The 17,849-nt window shown below is 38.6% G+C and overlaps 2 protein-coding genes across 3 annotated transcripts in view; one reads left to right on the top strand and one right to left on the bottom strand.

The window, feature by feature from the left end:
- Positions 1-966: 966 nt before the first annotated feature.
- btla (B and T lymphocyte attenuator) lies at positions 967-6,652 on the top strand. Its single transcript, XM_086067996.1, has 6 exons — positions 967-1,200; positions 1,606-1,932; positions 2,009-2,035; positions 2,151-2,258; positions 3,759-3,793; positions 3,881-6,652. The coding sequence occupies exons 1-6, from the start codon at positions 1,134-1,136 to the stop codon at positions 4,118-4,120; spliced, it is 804 nt and encodes a 267-aa protein (XP_085924122.1). The 5' UTR covers positions 967-1,133; the 3' UTR covers positions 4,121-6,652.
- Positions 5,230-17,849, bottom strand: part of LOC147179965 (OX-2 membrane glycoprotein-like) — a 22,143-nt gene continuing 9,523 nt past the window's right edge. For both annotated transcript variants that reach the window (XM_086067992.1, XM_086067991.1), the window contains exons 2-6: positions 17,789-17,849; positions 15,544-15,867; positions 13,199-13,525; positions 11,681-11,968; positions 5,230-8,459 (exon numbers count right to left, since the gene is read on the bottom strand). The exon at positions 17,789-17,849 is cut by the window's right edge and continues 52 nt beyond it. In XM_086067992.1, the coding sequence (XP_085924118.1) occupies positions 8,359-8,459; positions 11,681-11,968; positions 13,199-13,525; positions 15,544-15,867; positions 17,789-17,849 (1,101 nt within the window). In that variant the 3' untranslated portion in view covers positions 5,230-8,358. The remainder of the gene's footprint in view (positions 8,460-11,680; positions 11,969-13,198; positions 13,526-15,543; positions 15,868-17,788) is intronic.

Raw genomic sequence — 17,849 nt, 5'->3', positions numbered from 1 at the left:
TTATTATTATTTGAATTGGGAATATTAATAAAATATTACACAATATTTACCCAACTAACGGTACAGAAAAGTATAAAAGTTTTTTTTATTTATTGGCCCATTAGTGCTGCGTTTTGGAAGGATATAGAAAACTATTTATGTGTGAATCGAAACACAACGTATTTTACCCTTCTTGAATCTAAGAACAAATAAAACTATGGTTAACTTGTATGTTTTGTTAGGAACATTTTACATTCAAAAATGTAACTTTCTTAACTCAAGACCTTTATTCAAATTATTTTTGATTGTGCTCGACATATTTTAAGTCTCTTAAATTAATAACAAATAGGAAATGTCAATTGATAATTTATATTCATGCAGAAATACTTTTTTTTTTTTTTTTACAAGAGTATATTTGGAATTGTAATTTATTTATGTTCCCCCCTCCTTATTTGTTACTTTTGTTTTAATGATGTATAATGTGTTTTGGAAAACATGTAAGTTGGACTGCTGGATCTTTGTACCATTCAGAAAGAAATAAAGAAAGAAAGAGAGAGAGAAAGAAAGAAAGAAAGAGAGAAGGAAAGAAAGAGAGAAAGAAAGAAAGAAAGAAAGAAAGAAAGAGAGAGAGAAAGAAAGAAAGAGAGAAAGAAAGAAAGAGAGAGAGACAAAGAAAGATAGAAAGAAAGAAAGAAAGAAAGAAAGAGAGAAAGAAGACATTTTGCAATGACAGTATAACCACAACGAGGCGCTGTTGTTAAAAAAAAACAAAATGCACAACGCGTTTGGATAGTTGAATGAGCTTGAAATAAATAATGTAGTAGTGTTGTTAAAAAAAACAAAATGCACAACGCGTTTGGATAGTTGCATGAGCTTGAAATAAACAATGTAGTAGTGTGTGCGTGTGCGATTCAGGTTGTTCGTGTGAGAACACAAACTGTTAAGCAGAGTCGTTGTCGTGTTTGGAGACTGCAGCTTTTGCAGAGGCCCACCCACCAAGTTTCATTTACTTCCACTTCTCATTTGCAAAGCCAGAAGTTAGAACAGACAAAGGAAGTTGTACTTCTGTTTGTTCACCAAACGATGATGCGGCTTGGAGACCGTATCATTTTGAATTGGCTGCAAGGAGAAGATGCGGAGGATCGTCCTCAATCATGAACCACTCTTTGAGTGTGCTGTTGTCCGTCTGGGCAGTGCTGCATCTCACTTCAAGTGTCAGCTGTAAGTTGCTTCTTCAATGACGATTATGTTATTTTGTGACCGTCTGAGGGCAAAAAAAAAAAAAAAAAAAAAAAAGTCATTAGAACTTCTCTTTTTAATACTGTTAGGTCTAGATTCGATGTATGATAGAGCCCTTTACCTTTATACACTTGCACAGTGGTTATGAAATAAAACAATAGGCCTATGTGATTGAGAGGCAGCATGGTGGAGAAGTGTCTGCGTCAAATCAGGCCCCCCTTGTGGAATTTGGACCTACAAGTGACTGTTAGCTAATCGCTGTATTGAGATCTGAAAGCGCAGTGGGCCATATTGAAATGCTCAATACTCTGCAAATAAAGCCAAAAAAAGTTCCTGCTATACTGCCTTATAGTGGTAATTCATGTGTTTCTCGTCCTCTCTGTCCAGACGGTGAAGACTGCCTGCAAATCATGGTGGAGGGCCCAACTGATTACAACGCTACATTGGGGGACAACTTGAAGATCTATTGCACATACCACAATACTAATTGCACTAACCCGTCGTATAATGTCGCCTGGTATAAGTTGGACTTGGGAGGCTACAATCCCGTGCCAGTGACTAGTGATTCTCATACTAACGTGGAATTGAAGAAGTTAAGCAAAGTGGAAACGATGTTGTCGTTACGCTTCACAAATATACAAAAAAGCAATACGGGTTTCTATCGGTGTCAAAGTGGACTCACCGTAGGACACAACATTAAAGTGTCTGTGGATGGTATGTCTTTATATAATCATGAATTGTGCGTCGTTTTGGAGGCGACTAACATTACATACCACCTTTGGTTTTGCAGATAACATCTCATTTAAGAATGAAACGGGTAAGAACGTTTTTTTGCAGCCTATTCTGCACGTATTTTGAGATGATTCGTTTATTCGAACACTAGCACACTGCACTCACGTTTTCTTACATGAAGTGTGTCTTTCTATCTGCAGGTGTGATGGAGGACGGGCAATGGATGTACGTGTACTCTGCCGCAGGCACTATGGCTTTCGTCATCATCGTGATATTTATTTCTGTCATTTCAATGCAATGGTGTAAAGGTGAGGTGTTTTCTACCCATTGGTCTTTTTTTTTTAATACATAACACAGAAAAAAAGCTTGGTGTATTCAGTTGTTGTATAACAAGGAGCTGAATGGCAAAAAAAAATGCATGAATGGCCAAAACATTTCCTGGTTTAATTGGATTTTATTTTTATGTTTTTTAAGAAAAGGGGACTGGGTGAATCACAAAAAAAGCATAAAAGTGGATAATCTTGGAAATGTGTTATTATGAATCCTTAAGTGTGGTGCTAAGCGCTCTGTCATGGTATGTGAAATAATCACTGTAATCACAGGATCAAACACTCAAACGGCATATTAAAGTAGATTAAAAATTGATTTTATTCAGTACGTTTGTGGCTTGCAGTTCAGTTGTAACTTTTAAGTGTATTTGCATGTAATCTTTTACAACTGCTTTTATTATTGGCAATAGATTTTAACAGAATCATTGTTTAACTCATTCACTGCCATTGACGGCTATAGATGTCCAAAATTCATTTGAACTATTTCTATTAGTTTAACATTTTTTCCCACTTTTGTTAACAAAAGTATGAAAACCTAGAAAAATATATATTGTAAATTTAGAACAGATACAAAATTTGTGATTAATCGTGAGGTTTTTTTTTAATTTTTATCAGGGGCAGACAAAACAAGTTTTACTTCTTTCTGTTCCCTTTCATTCTTTTGCTTTACTTGGAATTTGAATATTGCTTTTTATTGTCTTTTTTCTTTTAAAAAATAATGAAATAAATTTATTGATTTAGTTAACTAGTGAAGTCATGCAATTAATTATGATTTTTTTTAAATGGCCTGACGCCCCTATTTTTTTTATAATATTTTCTTTAGAAAAAAAAGATTATTAAAAAAGAAAAGAAAACATTATTAAGAATTAGGAGCGTCAGGCGATTAAATTGTTATTATAATAGAAAAATATTAAATATTATTAATCGCATGACTTCACTAGTTAACTCACGATTAATCAAAAAAATTATATCTGTTCTAAATGTACAATCATTTTTTTCCTAGGTTTTATACACACTTGTTAACAAAAGTGGAAAAAATGTTAAACTAATAGAAATAGTTCTAATACATTTTTTATGTCTGTAGTCGTCAATGGCAGTGAATGAGTTAAGTACATTCACCTTAATTTAAGCATACTGTCAATGTTAATAATATTAAAGTAATAGAATTTTGAGGAATAAAAATGTGCCTAAGGGGTGATTCTTGATGTCAACTATGTTTGAGAAACACTGTATTAGTCGATTCATCATCAAACATCCGTTGTGAGATTTGCCGTTTGGCTCCTTGTTAAGAGAACAAAGTGTGCAAATAAAAGGTAAACTGAAATGTACCTGTAAATGATGTGATGCAATTTAGGTCCATCTTGAAATTTCACCCAAAAGCCAAACATCCCTTTCGGAATAGTGTACACTATATCTGTACTTACATATTCATAAAGCAGTACACATTTGATCTAATAACAATGCATGTCCTCCATGCAGGTCACGCGACGAGAGAGACACAAACTGAAACCGAAGTGAGGCATCATACGTTTTATGTTCAATATAACTTCTGGAAATGTTTATCAACAGAATCTACAAATGATGTATATTGATGTTTGCAGCACTTGTCTTTGGCCAACCGGCATGCCGGCGCCAAACCACAAGATACACGAACCTCCTCCGGCAGCTACATTTACAGTAAGACGAGTTCAGAGGAAGAAAAGCATCCAAAAACAAGGACAGAGAAAGAGGGAAGCTCCGTCACGTATGCCGCTCTCAACCACCAGCAGCTCCTCGGCACTCCCGCTCGAACGAGGAGGCTCAAAGAGGACAGTTCCGAGTATGCAGATATACGAGTATGACATACGGCCGGTGATGGAAGGTCAACGTTCTCCCACGTTCAAGCCAGAGAAGTGACTTGTTTCACATGAGACTGAAAGTAGCGGCTTCTTCTCACATCCCAGATGTCAGTCTCGGTTTTGGAGGAATGAGATGCGATTTTCAGGGGTTATTGTTAAAAAAAAAAAAGGAAAAAAAAGGTAGTTACACATCCAAAAATTTGTATGAGCGGAAGGGGAAGCAGGTTTTACAAATTATGTGGGCGTGCTGTTGTGGGTGCGATGCTTGCGGTTTATGAAAGTTGTCAGTGCAGCACCTGCAAAATTAAATGTGCACGGTCACACTCCTACTCGTGCTGATAGCTTTTGTTATCAGTCCCGTGATGATCATAAAAGGGGACGTTCGCAATTGATTCTTTATGTTGATCGATGAAGAAATACAATACAACCAGACCTCCCTTGAGGGTTACATGTTGTCATGTATGAGTGAAGTCACACCAAATTTAAAATAGTATCTAAAGTCTCACAAGAATTATTTGGCATCAACCGCAAAAGGTAACTGGTCTGCCACTCTTTCCGACCATCACCACTAACCAAAACATTACTCAAAGAGGCAACGTTTCACGGGCCCTCCTCTTTTTCACAAATACATTGAATGCACTTTTAGGACAATGCGACCTCAAGTGTTGCATTCAAAGAGTTTGTTAACGCTCGCCGACAAGGAAAGTGCAGAGGACAGGAAGGAAGTCTGCACTCTCAATAGTATTTCTTCTTACAAGTAAGAAATAGCTCGACAATATAAAAATAAAGTCCAAACGACACAAGCACAGCTCATGAGAACTGAGACTTTAGACATGGCGAAGGGAATGATAAACAGTTCTAATTAGCGGTCAGTGTAAGCAAAAATTTAATCTTCAGGCTTGAAAGTAAAAAGTCAGAAAAAAGAAAAAATCTGAATTTGTGTATCAAATGCTTGCAGGGGTGTGTGCTGACCAAGGTTATTATAGTTGACGAAAACAAACAAAATAATTAAAACTAAAATGTTGAAAAACATTGTTAGTGAAATTAAATATATATGTTTTTATTTCGGTATTATAGTACAGCCGTACGAAAGAAGGAAGGTCAAACAGTCATTTGAGAATTGTGGTTCACTTTATTACACAGTACTTTTTTGTGACACTCAACAAATACTCATTTAAAAAAATATTAAAACAAACCATTTTTGGAAGAAAAAAAAACATTCTAAAAACGAATTAAAATGAACTGAAATAAAAAGAAAGATCAAAACGAAATAAAAACTAATTATAATTTAAAAAAAAATCAAACTCTTATAACTCCGGTCTGATGTTGACTCCAATTTAACATGAGTTCCATCTTTGCCCAGATGGGGCATTGCTGATCTCTATTGCATTTGAGAGTCTTGGCCCAGTATTTCAAAAATTGAAATCCAGATTTCCAAATCCCATTTTTCTACACCGTTATTTCAAAATTTTGCTGGATTAGATCATAATAATCCTGATCTTCCTGGATTGAGATTTCCAAATCCACCCCACCCCCAGGATCACAAACAGGGGACAGAAAGCGTCTTCTGTAGACCTCAAGTCAATATACCAAATGCAAAAGCGGCAGGCCGGCAGCCATTTTGCCACTTGATGTCCAATGAAAATGACATCACACGCTCGGGGCAAATGCAGTATGAATCTGAATGCCGTGCACATAGAACATATCAAGATCATTTTTGAGTTGACTTCCGCTTTAAATGCCGTTCAATTTTGTGTTAAGGCAATTTTTTTTCTTTCTCAGGCTGTAACTGATCCAGAATTGGGACTGAAGTTTTGAAATGCCCAACACGGGCTCAGATCTGGATTAAATGCAGGATGGGAATTCCAAATCTAGATTTGAATCGCGGCAAAACATGTCGGTCTCCTTTAAGGACCGTTGCTTCTTATGTAATATAATTAGCGATTACTAGACCTACGGTTATATATTTAAAAAAAATATATAATTTTTTGCATATTATTGAAATCAATAAAGGGTTTTTAAAATGAATAAATTATTATTCACCACTAGATGACGCTAAAGATTACTCACCGTGTGATTAAAGGCTCCACTCTTGTTACTTCTGAACACAGACGTATCCCCAGTCATTAGAGGGTGTGCACACTTGTGCAACCAAATTGTCTAACAAGTTTATTTTTACTTATCCACGCTAAAAGATCTTGTTGAGAGTTGTACAGTTCAAAGTTAATGGTGTAATGTTTATGTCACAAAGACTTGAATCGGGGTGTGTAGACTTTTTAAATCTGGCTGGCTGTGTTTACCGGGCAGGATGTGGTCCCTTCCCTGCACATCCTGCTTGCTAAGAGAGGTGCCACGAAAAAACGTCCCAACCATTGATGTGGTTACTGTTTTGTGGTTTTTTTTTCCCCAGCCTTGAATCAGCATTAAAATTCCAAATATAGGGACAACAATTCACTAGACGAAACCTCAGGTTTCCAAAGTGCTGCTAAGTTGAAAAACAACAGTTTACATTAAAAGCCTACTGTTTTACTGTAAGTTTGTGTGTGTGTGTTGTTCTATGTGAAGGAAGGAGGGAGGGAGGGAGATATTTTTGTCACGGCCTGGCTTCCAAATTCAACCTCCTCCCAACTGTCTCGGAGGGGACATGTCTTTTTTTGTCGCAGCTGTAAACAATCGCCACTTGTTGTTCCGTTCTGGAGCAACAAAGGAGGACATTTAGACAAGAAAAGGCAAAAAAAATAAAAAATATGCAGCCAGTTTTTCTGCAACTAAACATTTTGTGACTTGTCACTCGGGCTTTTTAGTTAATAAAGTCAACAAGAACCTCTAAAGGTTGAGCAAAATCAATTTTGAGATGCTAGCTAGCTTCCTGATTTGTTGGGAATTTGATTCCCCCCACAAAAGATTATTTATTTTAATTATTCAATTATGTGTCACTGTCACTTGTAGATGCAGTTCTAAAGGAGACATTGTTTTTTCTTTTTCATCTCAATGTCAAACAGTTCCCAGGTTTCTTAACTTAAGGTCCATCGCCACGCAACTTATTAATGCTAATGCTAACCTGTGCTAACACCGCAGCTAAACTGACCTTTGACTTTGATAGTAGGTTACTTCAGCCCTGCGTCAAAATGGTTCTTTCACTCTGAAACTTTGGCCAGTCTGGTGGAGAAATACGATATGGGTGTAGAATGATTGTTATGTCAATTTAAAAGTGCGGAATGGCGAGCTTACAGAGACATTTTCCGAAATAGGCAGATAACTAAAGATGCGCTTGGTTGTGACCTTTCATATTTGTGCGAGGGCAAGCACTCCAGAGCGCCAAATGATTTGCATATGAACAATTTTCCATAAAATGTCCCCCTGAAAGTAAAGTTTTATTTTGTATTTGGTTCATGCTCAACCGTCAAGTGTAAAAAGAGGTTAACCACTGTGATTGGTAAAACATTTTAATACATTGTCACCCTCTTAAAATAAAAATAAGTAATTTTTTTGCAAAAAAAAAAAAAAATTGCTTCAATCATCTCCTCATCATACAAACGGTTAATTTTGTTGTTTTTCCTGAAAAATCCCCCAAAAAATTACTTAGGTGATTATTTCAAGGTGTCTATATTTATATATTTTTTAAACATCTTCCTTTGAGGCTGATGAGTCATACAATACAGTGAACTCAACTTTATATATATATATCCTTTAATTTTGGTCAAATTCCAATTTGTGCAAGTTTATGGTCTTTCAACTGTCGACGTTCTGTATTTCAGATTCTTCGTAGCAGTTCATCAGGCAAGGAAGGACACGTTTAAAATATAGCCTCAATATGAGGCAGTCAATCTACTTATTGTATTTATCAAGCCAATCAGCGAGCTAAGACAAATCAATCACAATCCCAGCATATGCAATAAATATGATATCAAATTCTTCTTGAAGATTGTTACGAAAGTTAAATAAAACAATAAATGATAAATAGAAAATGTCCAAGTATTTTAGTCAAGCGTTTCAAAGGTTGTCAAATGTGTACTTTTGTGGGCAGATGATTCAAGCTAAACGGGAACTGGGCCTCAAAAACCCCCGTCACACTTTCCAGAGAAGAAAGGTGTGAACAGGAACGAGGATGATGACAAGGTTAAACATCCTCTTGCGTGGAAAGTAGCTTTGAAACTTGAACCTTTTCCAAAAAAGACATCTTTGTCAAAAGGGATTTGTCCAGTCTCTGTTCCTCTCCTGCCAGGAGCTGTGGCCATTTTCTAAGTGAAGAACTTACCGCGGTGATATACACACAAAGAGACGAGGATCAGGACTGCCACCAGACTGCACAGCAAACTGATGATGACCGTGATGGGACTCACTGCAGCACATAAAAACATCCATGCATGGCATGTTGTCAGATGTGGTAGGACAGGAATGAACTACTTGCTGCATTCAGTAACCTCATAAAAAAAACAGCCAGAACTGCTATTCAAAGCAAAGGCCACGACGTGACTCAAATCGCGGGGATTAGGACTCGAGTCATCCTCTTTTGTCCAGACCTTTTTGCATCCTGTCCGTGCGTCCGGGTTTTATAAATTCATGAAAATGTCCGCTTTTCAATGCGCGACAGATGGGAGTTGAAGTTTCTGCAAATGGTAGACTGCGGACGGCTCCTAAATTGATCGCGAGGCGGTTGGGGGGGTTACTGAGCGTGTTGTCATTGTTATATATTAAGAAAGTTATTTTATAATATTTTATTTTAAGTATTTCGTTTGAAGAAAAAATGAGGTCAGCTCAATTGCTGAACATGCAAATAAGGTCCTGAGTTGGGTCGGTGGCCCAATTTTTTTGTCCTGTGCTTCCAAACTACAGACGTCCCTTACCAAAAAAAAGTATACTTGAATTATACTCAAAATTAGGAGAGTATATTTCCAGTTTAATTTTCTTAAGTGTACTAAAATGGACCAATGTTGTCCCAAGCAATTAACTTAAAAGTTTACTTTTAGTAAAAGAATAAGTACACTTGAAAAATAAAATTACGTATACTTAAGTATACTCTATATTATGTACTTAGGTAGGTAGTCTAGGTGGGGGTTACACCCCCCCCCCCAAAAAAAAAATAAATAAATAAAAATAAAAGACAAGGTCAATCGGAGGAGCAAAAAAGGTTGGGCTTAGAACATTCTGTCATTATTTATTCATTTGTCAAGTAAGACTTCAAAAGAGAGTTATGCTTTTGTTTTGTTTTCGACCCATAAAGGGATGCATGTTAAAATAGTTATCATGACATCATCTTAGAGTGAACTTTGAGTACTATTTAAGTATCTGGAGGCTGGGCCCATTGACATCTTTTTGGATATGAAAATATGGTCACTCACATTTATTCGCCGCATTTCTACAATTACAGTATGCAGTTAGCTAGCTAGCGTAGCTTAATCCTGAAAATGCATCTTTCCTAGACGCCATCATTTACAGAACAGCTCGGTGTCGTTACATATGCTGCATTCGAGATTGGTCGGAAGTCCGATATATCCGAGTTGCTTTTTCCCCAGTTCCGACCTGAAAGCGTTCGAGGCGAAAGTAAACAACCAAAATGGCGGATAGTGATAAATTGTTTTTTATTTTGGTCCTCAAAACTCATTTTGACCTCCAGCAAACTTACCTTCTCGCAATTTTGCTTCATTTATTGTTTTTATCTTATTTCATAAGCATTCCATTCCATTCAGTAGTTCACCGTATCATTTCGTGCAGGGAGATAGCGGCAGATTGTCACGTACGTTGTGTTACGTGAAGTTATGTTGAATATTTATGAATGAAGGAAGCTATCTACTCAATAGTGTTAATTGTGTTTTACCATTCACGGTCTGTGTTTCCAAAAGGGGTCGCCATTGAAGAGTGACGTCACTTAAATTGTTGTCCATCGCTGAAGTCGGGGTCCTTTTTTTTTCCCAACTTCGCAAGTGGAATTTCTGAGTTCAAGGGGCGTTCCCGTACACACTTCCGACCATCCTCAAATGCAGCATTAAATTCCCCAAGCCAGGCAAACAAACGCACGAAACATTTTATGGCACAAACCAAACAGACTATTTCCATCAAATGTTGCGCGGTGTGGGGGGGGGGGGGGGGTCAACGTCACACAGGAGACAAACACAGCCGCCAAAAGAGCGCGACAACCGTCTGCCGGCCGAGACCACAACCCCAGAAGCCTGTTAGCTCACAAGCTAGCAAGTGGCTAGCACCTCTCATTGTGGCATGGAAAGTCTTGCGACGACTCACAGGGGGCTATAGATATATTTTTGTTGCTTCAACATATAGGAATGTGTAAGCATAAGAAATATGCTAGAATCTAGCTTCTTTTTTTTAAATTCAAAATTGTGTTAAAAACACTCTCTGGGGTATGTCAAATTTAGAAGAGATTTTTTTTTGCATGTGTGCCCCGAACCCATCTTAAAAAAAAAAAGAAAAGTAGTGGTGGATGACACTTTGCTGTTCAGTTTTGGCCAAATTCATTCAATCATAGCTGATGTTTGTATTGTGTTGTGTTTTAGCCCTTGGTGAGATTTTGCATTAAAAGTATTTTTGTTGTTACGCAGACTGGAATCTTTTTGGAATGTGGCCTTTACGTCAGGTTATTTTTAGAGCAGTCAAACGATTATTAAAAAAAAAAAAAAAATCAGATTAATCACATCCTGGAGTTTTGATTAATCGTGATTAATTACTAAGGTTGTGAGATCAAGTCCGGGCTTCGACCTTCCTGGGTGGAGTTTGCATGTTCTCCCCGTGCTTGCGTGGGTTTTCTCCGGGTACTCCGGTTTCCTCCCACATTCCAAAAACATGCATGGCAGGTGAATTGGACACTCCAAATTGTCCATAGGTGTGATTGTGAGTATGGTTGTTCGTCTCTGTGTGCCCTGCGATTGGCTGGCAACCAGTACAGGGTGTACCCCACCTACTGCCCGAAGACAGCTGGGATAGGCTCCAGCAACCCCGCGACCCTTGTGAGGACAAGCGGTACAGAAAATGGATGGATGGATGGATGGATAGTGATTAATTACTTACTTAAAAAGCCTTTTTTTGCCCACCAAATTTGAAGAGCACCAGTTACGTGTTCATTCTTTCTACATTTAATGTTATGGGGACGTCTTCAACATTTTTTGATCCACTGCACACTCTCATCCTCCTCTTTTTCTTATTAGTTAATTACTTGCATTTTTTTTTTTTTTAAACGACCTGAATATTTTGACTAGAAAAAATATTCTGGATGTCATATGCAGACGTTTATGAAATGCTTTACTTTAATGCATGGCAGTAGATTATTGCTCAACACAACCTGTGCTACCTTAAACGTAGCTATCCGCTGTCACGCTAAAGGCTAATCTATGGTCAAAATTAATATGATTAATGCGATTTTTGGGGGGCATTAATCAATGACTTAACTATTTACATATTTCTACAACACTGTGGTACATTGTTGCACAGTTTTTGAGAACATAGTTTGCCCTGCAGTTTTTACTTTCATTTATTTCAACTGTGCATATTGTTTGAACTTCAGTTTGAAACAAACTAGTACACATAAAAGGAAGGATCTAAAGAGCTCACCAGTCGTGTCGTTGGGGGACACAGCGAGGGGTTCTTCCAGTCCCCGATGGCGTACGATGCACTGGACGGAGCGCTCGGCGAGCTGCCCCGGCGAGAGGAGCAGCGTGCTCGTCACCGTGGTTATGCCGTCACCCTCGGAGTAGAGGGCGACCAACGACGCGTTGAGACTTTGGTTGTTCCCGCCGATGTTCCACGCGATCTCGGCTGCGGGCCGCGATCGGGACGTACAGTTGGCCTCGGTGACACCCGAAGACGACGTCGCGCGGGTCACCGTCACCTCGGGTAAAACTGGAGGATAAAGTAGGGAATTGCTCACAAAAACTTGCCATCTATCCATGTCGCTCCGCATATTCTGTGACGGAACACGGGGATAGCTGAAACCAAGTTAATCACTCCCTTTTTGAGCGAAGGATCCTCCCCCCAAGGACTCCTCGCAATCTTAACGCTAACAAAACATGAATAAGATGTTCACCAGTCGCCGCCAAACGCCACCGAACTTCAACCTGCGCACTCGCGACGTGGTTAACAGAAAGGAATGTGGTTTATTTATCAACTTGTTTTCCCCTTCCTGAGCGATAAAAGGGGACCCTCAGGCATGAACTTCCCTTCTCAAAGCTCATCACGGGCGCCAAAAGGAAAACAAATCTGAATTTGGATCGAAATGATCAGAACGTGATTCTGAAAAATGTCAATAGGTACAAGTTTTTAAGTCACATTAACTCATTCACTCGCAGCCATTTTCACTGAAGCAACCCCCTTCGCTCCCGGCTGTTTTACTGGATTTTGCAAGGCCCACAGAATATTGTGTTCTATTGCTACAAAAACCTGGAACCTATCAAAAATTTTTTTTTGAGTTTCTTCTTTCATCATCTGTTTCCGTTTTGCAGCAATTAGCTTTAGAATATAGCTAAGTTTCATCATTATTCACAAAACGGTTTAAAACCTATAGCTTGTTTTCAACATGGCCCTGGTTGATCTCTTATACTCTGCTGCCACCTGCTGGCCATTTTTTGTAATAACTACCATTGCTTTAAGCGACCTCCTCAGGCCAGAAACTGCATCAAAGCCTTGTGTATGCTCTGGCATAAAAAAAAACACTCAATACATTTAAAACAGAACGTATTTATATGTTTTTGGGAGCAAATGAGTTAATGGTGGAAAACGGTCTCATGTTGTTATATCACAAAAACTTACCTGCACCAACCAACAGATACTTATGAGGGGCACTGACGCCAGCCATCGATACTCCCAATGATCAGTCACTGTCTTAATTGAAATTTTATGAATCACAAGTACTAATGATATCGGTACTTGGTATCGGTATAAGTGAGTTCTCAAGACTCAAGAGTGAATCCTTGTTTTGGTATTGGTCTAAAAAAAAAAAAAGTGAAACTTAATTTGACCTGCTGTAACCTTGAATTCTTTTTGATAACATTGATTTATTGATGTACTGATGCCTGAACAATCTAAGGGCGTTTTTTGTTGTTGTTGTGATTGGGTACTTGTGGCCAAACTCACCATAAACAGAAAAGCACGCGGTGCCTCTCCTGGTACCGTCTGGGAAGGTGTGAAACTCGCAGGTGTAGCACGCCTCGTCATCCATCGTAACCGTCTGGAAAAGCAGCCGGGTGTGGCCGAGGCTTTTGCTCAGGCTCAGGCGGCTCTGCAGAGTCTCGTCTACGTTGTAGTGACCTTGGGAGTAGGACGCCACGGTGATGCCGCCTCCCCGATCAGCCATTTTCTTCCAAAGGACCTGGAGCACCCGCCCGGGCAGGCTGTACCGGCAGGACAGCGTAGCGGGCTTGCCGCTCACCGCCGTCTTGTTGCCGTCTTGATGTACCCTGACTGACACAAAGAGAATATTGGCGTGGCATCGCATGTTTGTTTTTTTTTGCTCACACCTGCGCCGGGGTTCAAACTGGTAGCGGGATGGCGGTTGGGTGGGCGGGTTTTAGTCACTGCTCTTCTGGTGGTGGGGAAGCCAGCATATTTCTATGTCCGGGGATTCTGGGAGATGCAAAAGGAACAAGCACTCTTTGTGAAGAGTACAAAGAGTGCAGTAAAGGCCAACTTGTGCGACATTGCTCAAGAATGGTGATTGAAGACCAGAGATGGCAAAACACGCTGTGCTTCAGTCGAAGTATGAAGAGGATAAAAAAAAATGTAATTACTCCTTTAAAAAAAATAAAGTAGATGTTCAGTCGTCAGTGACTGTGAGATGATGCTCCACTATCATTTGACAAATTCATGGAATATTAATGAAAGAGTTTCCACTAAAGCTGTCAAAATTAACCGATTAATCGACAAGTAATCGATTATCAAATTAATCGACGACTATTTTAATAATCGAGTCATTGTTTGGAGACATTTTTAATTCAAAATTGTCCAAATGCTCTGATTTCAGCATATCACCAGTAATTGTTGACTGATTTCTGTATTCCTTCATGAAAGCAATTTAATCAAAATAAGACATTTGCCAACATCGGTTTTTACTTTGGAAAACAATGGCCGAATCGGTAACATACTAAAACATCAATCACCCTTTTTTTTTTTAAATCACTATATCAATAAAAAGTACGAAATAAATCACTGGTTAATAAAGAGTAATCAGGTAAAAAAAAAATTGTAATACACTCTAATGCTAAATTAAAATAATCAAATTAGTCGATTAATAAATTCTAAAAGTATTCGATAGAGATAGTTTCCACGCACCGACTCTCTGTAAGGCGTTTTAACTGTCATTTTGATTGGCAATGATTTTAGATGTGAAAAGAATCGTCATGATCTACTCCAGTCTGGCTCGCTAATGCTAATTAGCGCGCTACTTGCAGCACTGTTATCACTCAAAGGAACGGCTATTCATCCAAAACGCTTCAGAAATGTATACAGAAGCATGTTAACATTACTCACCGGTATATGGCTCTTCCTACGCTGGAAAAAAACCAACTTTTATTGGAATAAATTGATCGTGACTTTTTCCTTTAACTCTTTAATTTGGCTACAACATAACAGTATATCAGAACACGCAGAACCACACTGCCCCTAAGTGGCCAAACCGTGTACAACATGAACAGCGCTGCAAATAAAGGCACACATAAACAAGGGAAAGACAGTGTAAAATAATTTAAATAAAAATAAATTTGGGGACATTTAAAATCTATTCTGAATCGTATTAAATTAGAATCGCGATTCTTATGAAAATCGATTTGTTGGTGGTTATCCTGCGCAATTTTAAGATACTTAAATTAAGGCCCAATTCTATCACGACGGCACACATTTAGCAATAGCTAGCAATGATTACATCCCGCAAATTAATCTTCAATTGCATCTCAAGTGAGGCAGCGAAGCCACCGACAAGCCTGCCACTTGTCTGCGAACTGAGATGAACCCTAGTAGCCGTTAGCTCACAAGCTAACTGGTGGCTAGCGCCTCATGTCCTGTGACGACCTGGTGGCAGAAATTCCAGAAACCAGGGGACTTTGTGTATGGCAAAAGAAAGATGCTAGATAAACTAGCATTCCATTTTCAGAAGGGAATGGTGTTACATTCAGCAGACCGAGCAGAGTGGAGGCAAGCTTCTCCATGCGCTAAAGGCTCATGAGCTAGCAAAATGTTAAATTAGCTAAGGATAACTGAAAAACACATCTTACGTTTTTCACATTAGATTTTAATGCCATAAACAGGCGCTTTGGGGGCTAGCCTAAGACACATTTTGACAATGGAAAAAGTACAAATGTCTGTTAATAAAAAAGAAAACATTAAGTACAATACAGAAACTGAGACTAAATGATCTACTCAAGTACTAGTACTAGTAAGTAAGAGTATTTGCGCATACTCCAACCACTGGCAAAGACTGAACTCACCAGTCACGCTGACACATGTGACGCCTTCTTGAGAGCCCGCAGGAAAGATGTCAAAGACGCAGCGGTAGCAGCCCTCGTCCTCAGGCAGCACTTTGGCCATGCTGATGGAGCTGGCGTCTCTCTGCCAAGCGGCGAGCTGCACGTTGCGCTCCTGGTGGCTGATGTGAATCGGCGTCCCGTGTTGGTACGCCAGCAGGAGCTTGCCACGGCCGTCGAGCCAGCGCACTTGATGGACGCTGTCGCCCGTTGCCGTGGTAACATTGCAGCCCAGCAGGAGGGGCTGGCCCGCCTCGCCGCTCACGGAGGCAGAAGAGAAGACCTCACCTGAGGGAATATAACGTTAACTTTTGAAAACTTCGGTGTAGAAATAGACCGATATTAGGGGTGGGAATCTTTGAATGTCTCACGGTTCGATTCCGATTTTCGATTGGGAACGATTTTTTATTCAAAATGGTTTGATTGACAATGATTTTTGCTTCAATCTATAGATGTGCAATGAATTGTAATGATCTACTCCAGTCGGACTCGCTAATGCTAATTAGCGCGCTCCACACTGCAAAAAAACACTTTTATTGGACTAACTTGATTGTGACTTTTTCCTTCTTCTCTCTAATGTGGCTACAACTTAACAGTGTATTAGACCGCGTGGAACCACACTGCCCCTAAGTGGCCAAATCGGGTACAACATAGACAGCGCTCCAAATAAAGGCACACACAGACAAAGGCAAGACAGTATAAAATAATTTAAATAAAATCGATTTGGGGACATTTAAAATCGATTCTGAATCATACTAAATGAGAATTGCGATTCTTATGAGAATTGATTTTTTGGGCACAGCCCTAACCGATGTTTTTTTTTAGGGCCAATACCGATGTCGATTCTTAGTAGTCAAGGAGGCCGATATGCGATATTTGGAGCCGATATTTATTTTCAGTATAAAAAAAAGGAGGGGGAAGAAATTAGTGTCAACATTTTCTAAAATACAAATACGGTTGAAATGCCAATCTTAACTTTGTTGTAATGTTTTAAAGCATGTTTATTGAACATTTTTTTTGACTTTGTAAAAATGTAGAATTTTTTTTTTTTCAATCTTAGATCATAGACAAGGCATCCTTTTATGTTTCTAACAAAATGTTCACAGAGCTCCCAAGGTTATCAGTATGTATTAAAAAGTTAAATGGAAACAAGTAAATACCATGGCTCTCTGTAGTTTTTTTCTATAGTAAATAATTTCCCCCAAATTTAAAAACATTCGCATTTTTTATTTTAATGTTGGAGAAAAAGAGTGGTTCAGAAGGTTCCCAGGTTACGCAGAATCTCTTATAAAATTAACTTAAAATTTAAATAAATAGTTCCCTGATATTAAAATGGTTTTAGATGTTCTTTTTATCGGCAATAAAAAAGGCCGATACCGATATTCATCAAAATGCCTGCGCCGATAATTAGCTTCCTACTTCAGTGCCATTGATGGCAAAATACATCAAATATCCATGTTAGTTTTTAATAGCTGTGACATCATTCTTGTAATAATTCTTCTGATGAATGATTTCCCGTTTTGACAGCTTTGACATGCCAGAAAAGCAACTTTTGCTTTTCCTCGTAAATAAACCTCACTGGCAAATTGGGGGGGAAATGATGCACTGACAAAGTTTTTTCCAATTTTAAAATATTCAAATTTAAGCGAAAAACCACAAGGACCTATGCACAAAACTGAACAGGAAGTCGGCCATTTTGGTTTGAAGTCACCATTTTAGTTGAATTTCAGGGCTACAAAATGTGTCCCTTCAGAAATCTGTACAGTCCCAGACGTTAAGTCCATCCAGCACTTTATTTTCTATTCTAAAATATATTTATAAAAGATCTTGCCATGCAGTTAATTTTTTTTATGTTTTACTATCAAGTTGCAAGCCATTACCTTTTTTTGTTCAAACCTGTATGACTGTGAGGAATGTGACAATGCTACAATTAAATAAATACAAGAAGTAAAGTTTATTTCCATGAGGAAACATGACTTTAAAACCTCTTTCACTGTACATTCTAATATTACTTTTCTCAGCCCAAACAAGTGTACCAATTTTTTTTTCTTGTTACATAAAAAAGTAACATCGTACGATGTCGTGACATCACATCAATCAGTGTGAGGGGCCACATTCAAATAAGAATTGTTAGAATGGTCCTCAGTTTTCGTTCAACATTATCTCAGTATTAGCATGTTTTGTTATATTTAACTTTCAAGGAACTCACCTTGCGTGCTGGCTGTTCCTCCGATCCAGAGTAGCAGAGTCAGACGCAGGCGAAGTCCAAA

Source organism: Leptonotus elevatus, chromosome 2, assembly GCF_054856555.1.
Source record: "Leptonotus elevatus isolate MCC_2025b chromosome 2, RoL_Lele_1.0, whole genome shotgun sequence".
NCBI classification, from domain to species: Eukaryota; Metazoa; Chordata; class Actinopteri; order Syngnathiformes; family Syngnathidae; genus Leptonotus; species Leptonotus elevatus.
Note: the sequence above shows the minus strand (reverse complement) of the source record. Positions and strands in the feature narration are given on the sequence as shown.

What these genes read in the sequence shown, in the direction of transcription:
- btla (XM_086067996.1), top strand. Translation starts at nt 1,134, where the DNA reads ATGAACCACTCTTTGAGTGTGCTGTTGTCCGTCTGGGCAGTGCTGCAT. An exon ending in TCTCACTTCAAGTGTCAGCT is followed by an intron (nt 1,201 to 1,605) that starts GTAAGTTGCTTC and finishes CTCTCTGTCCAG; the next exon opens with ACGGTGAAGACTGCCTGCAA. An exon ending in TTCAATGCAATGGTGTAAAG is followed by an intron (nt 2,259 to 3,758) that starts GTGAGGTGTTTT and finishes TCCTCCATGCAG; the next exon opens with GTCACGCGACGAGAGAGACA.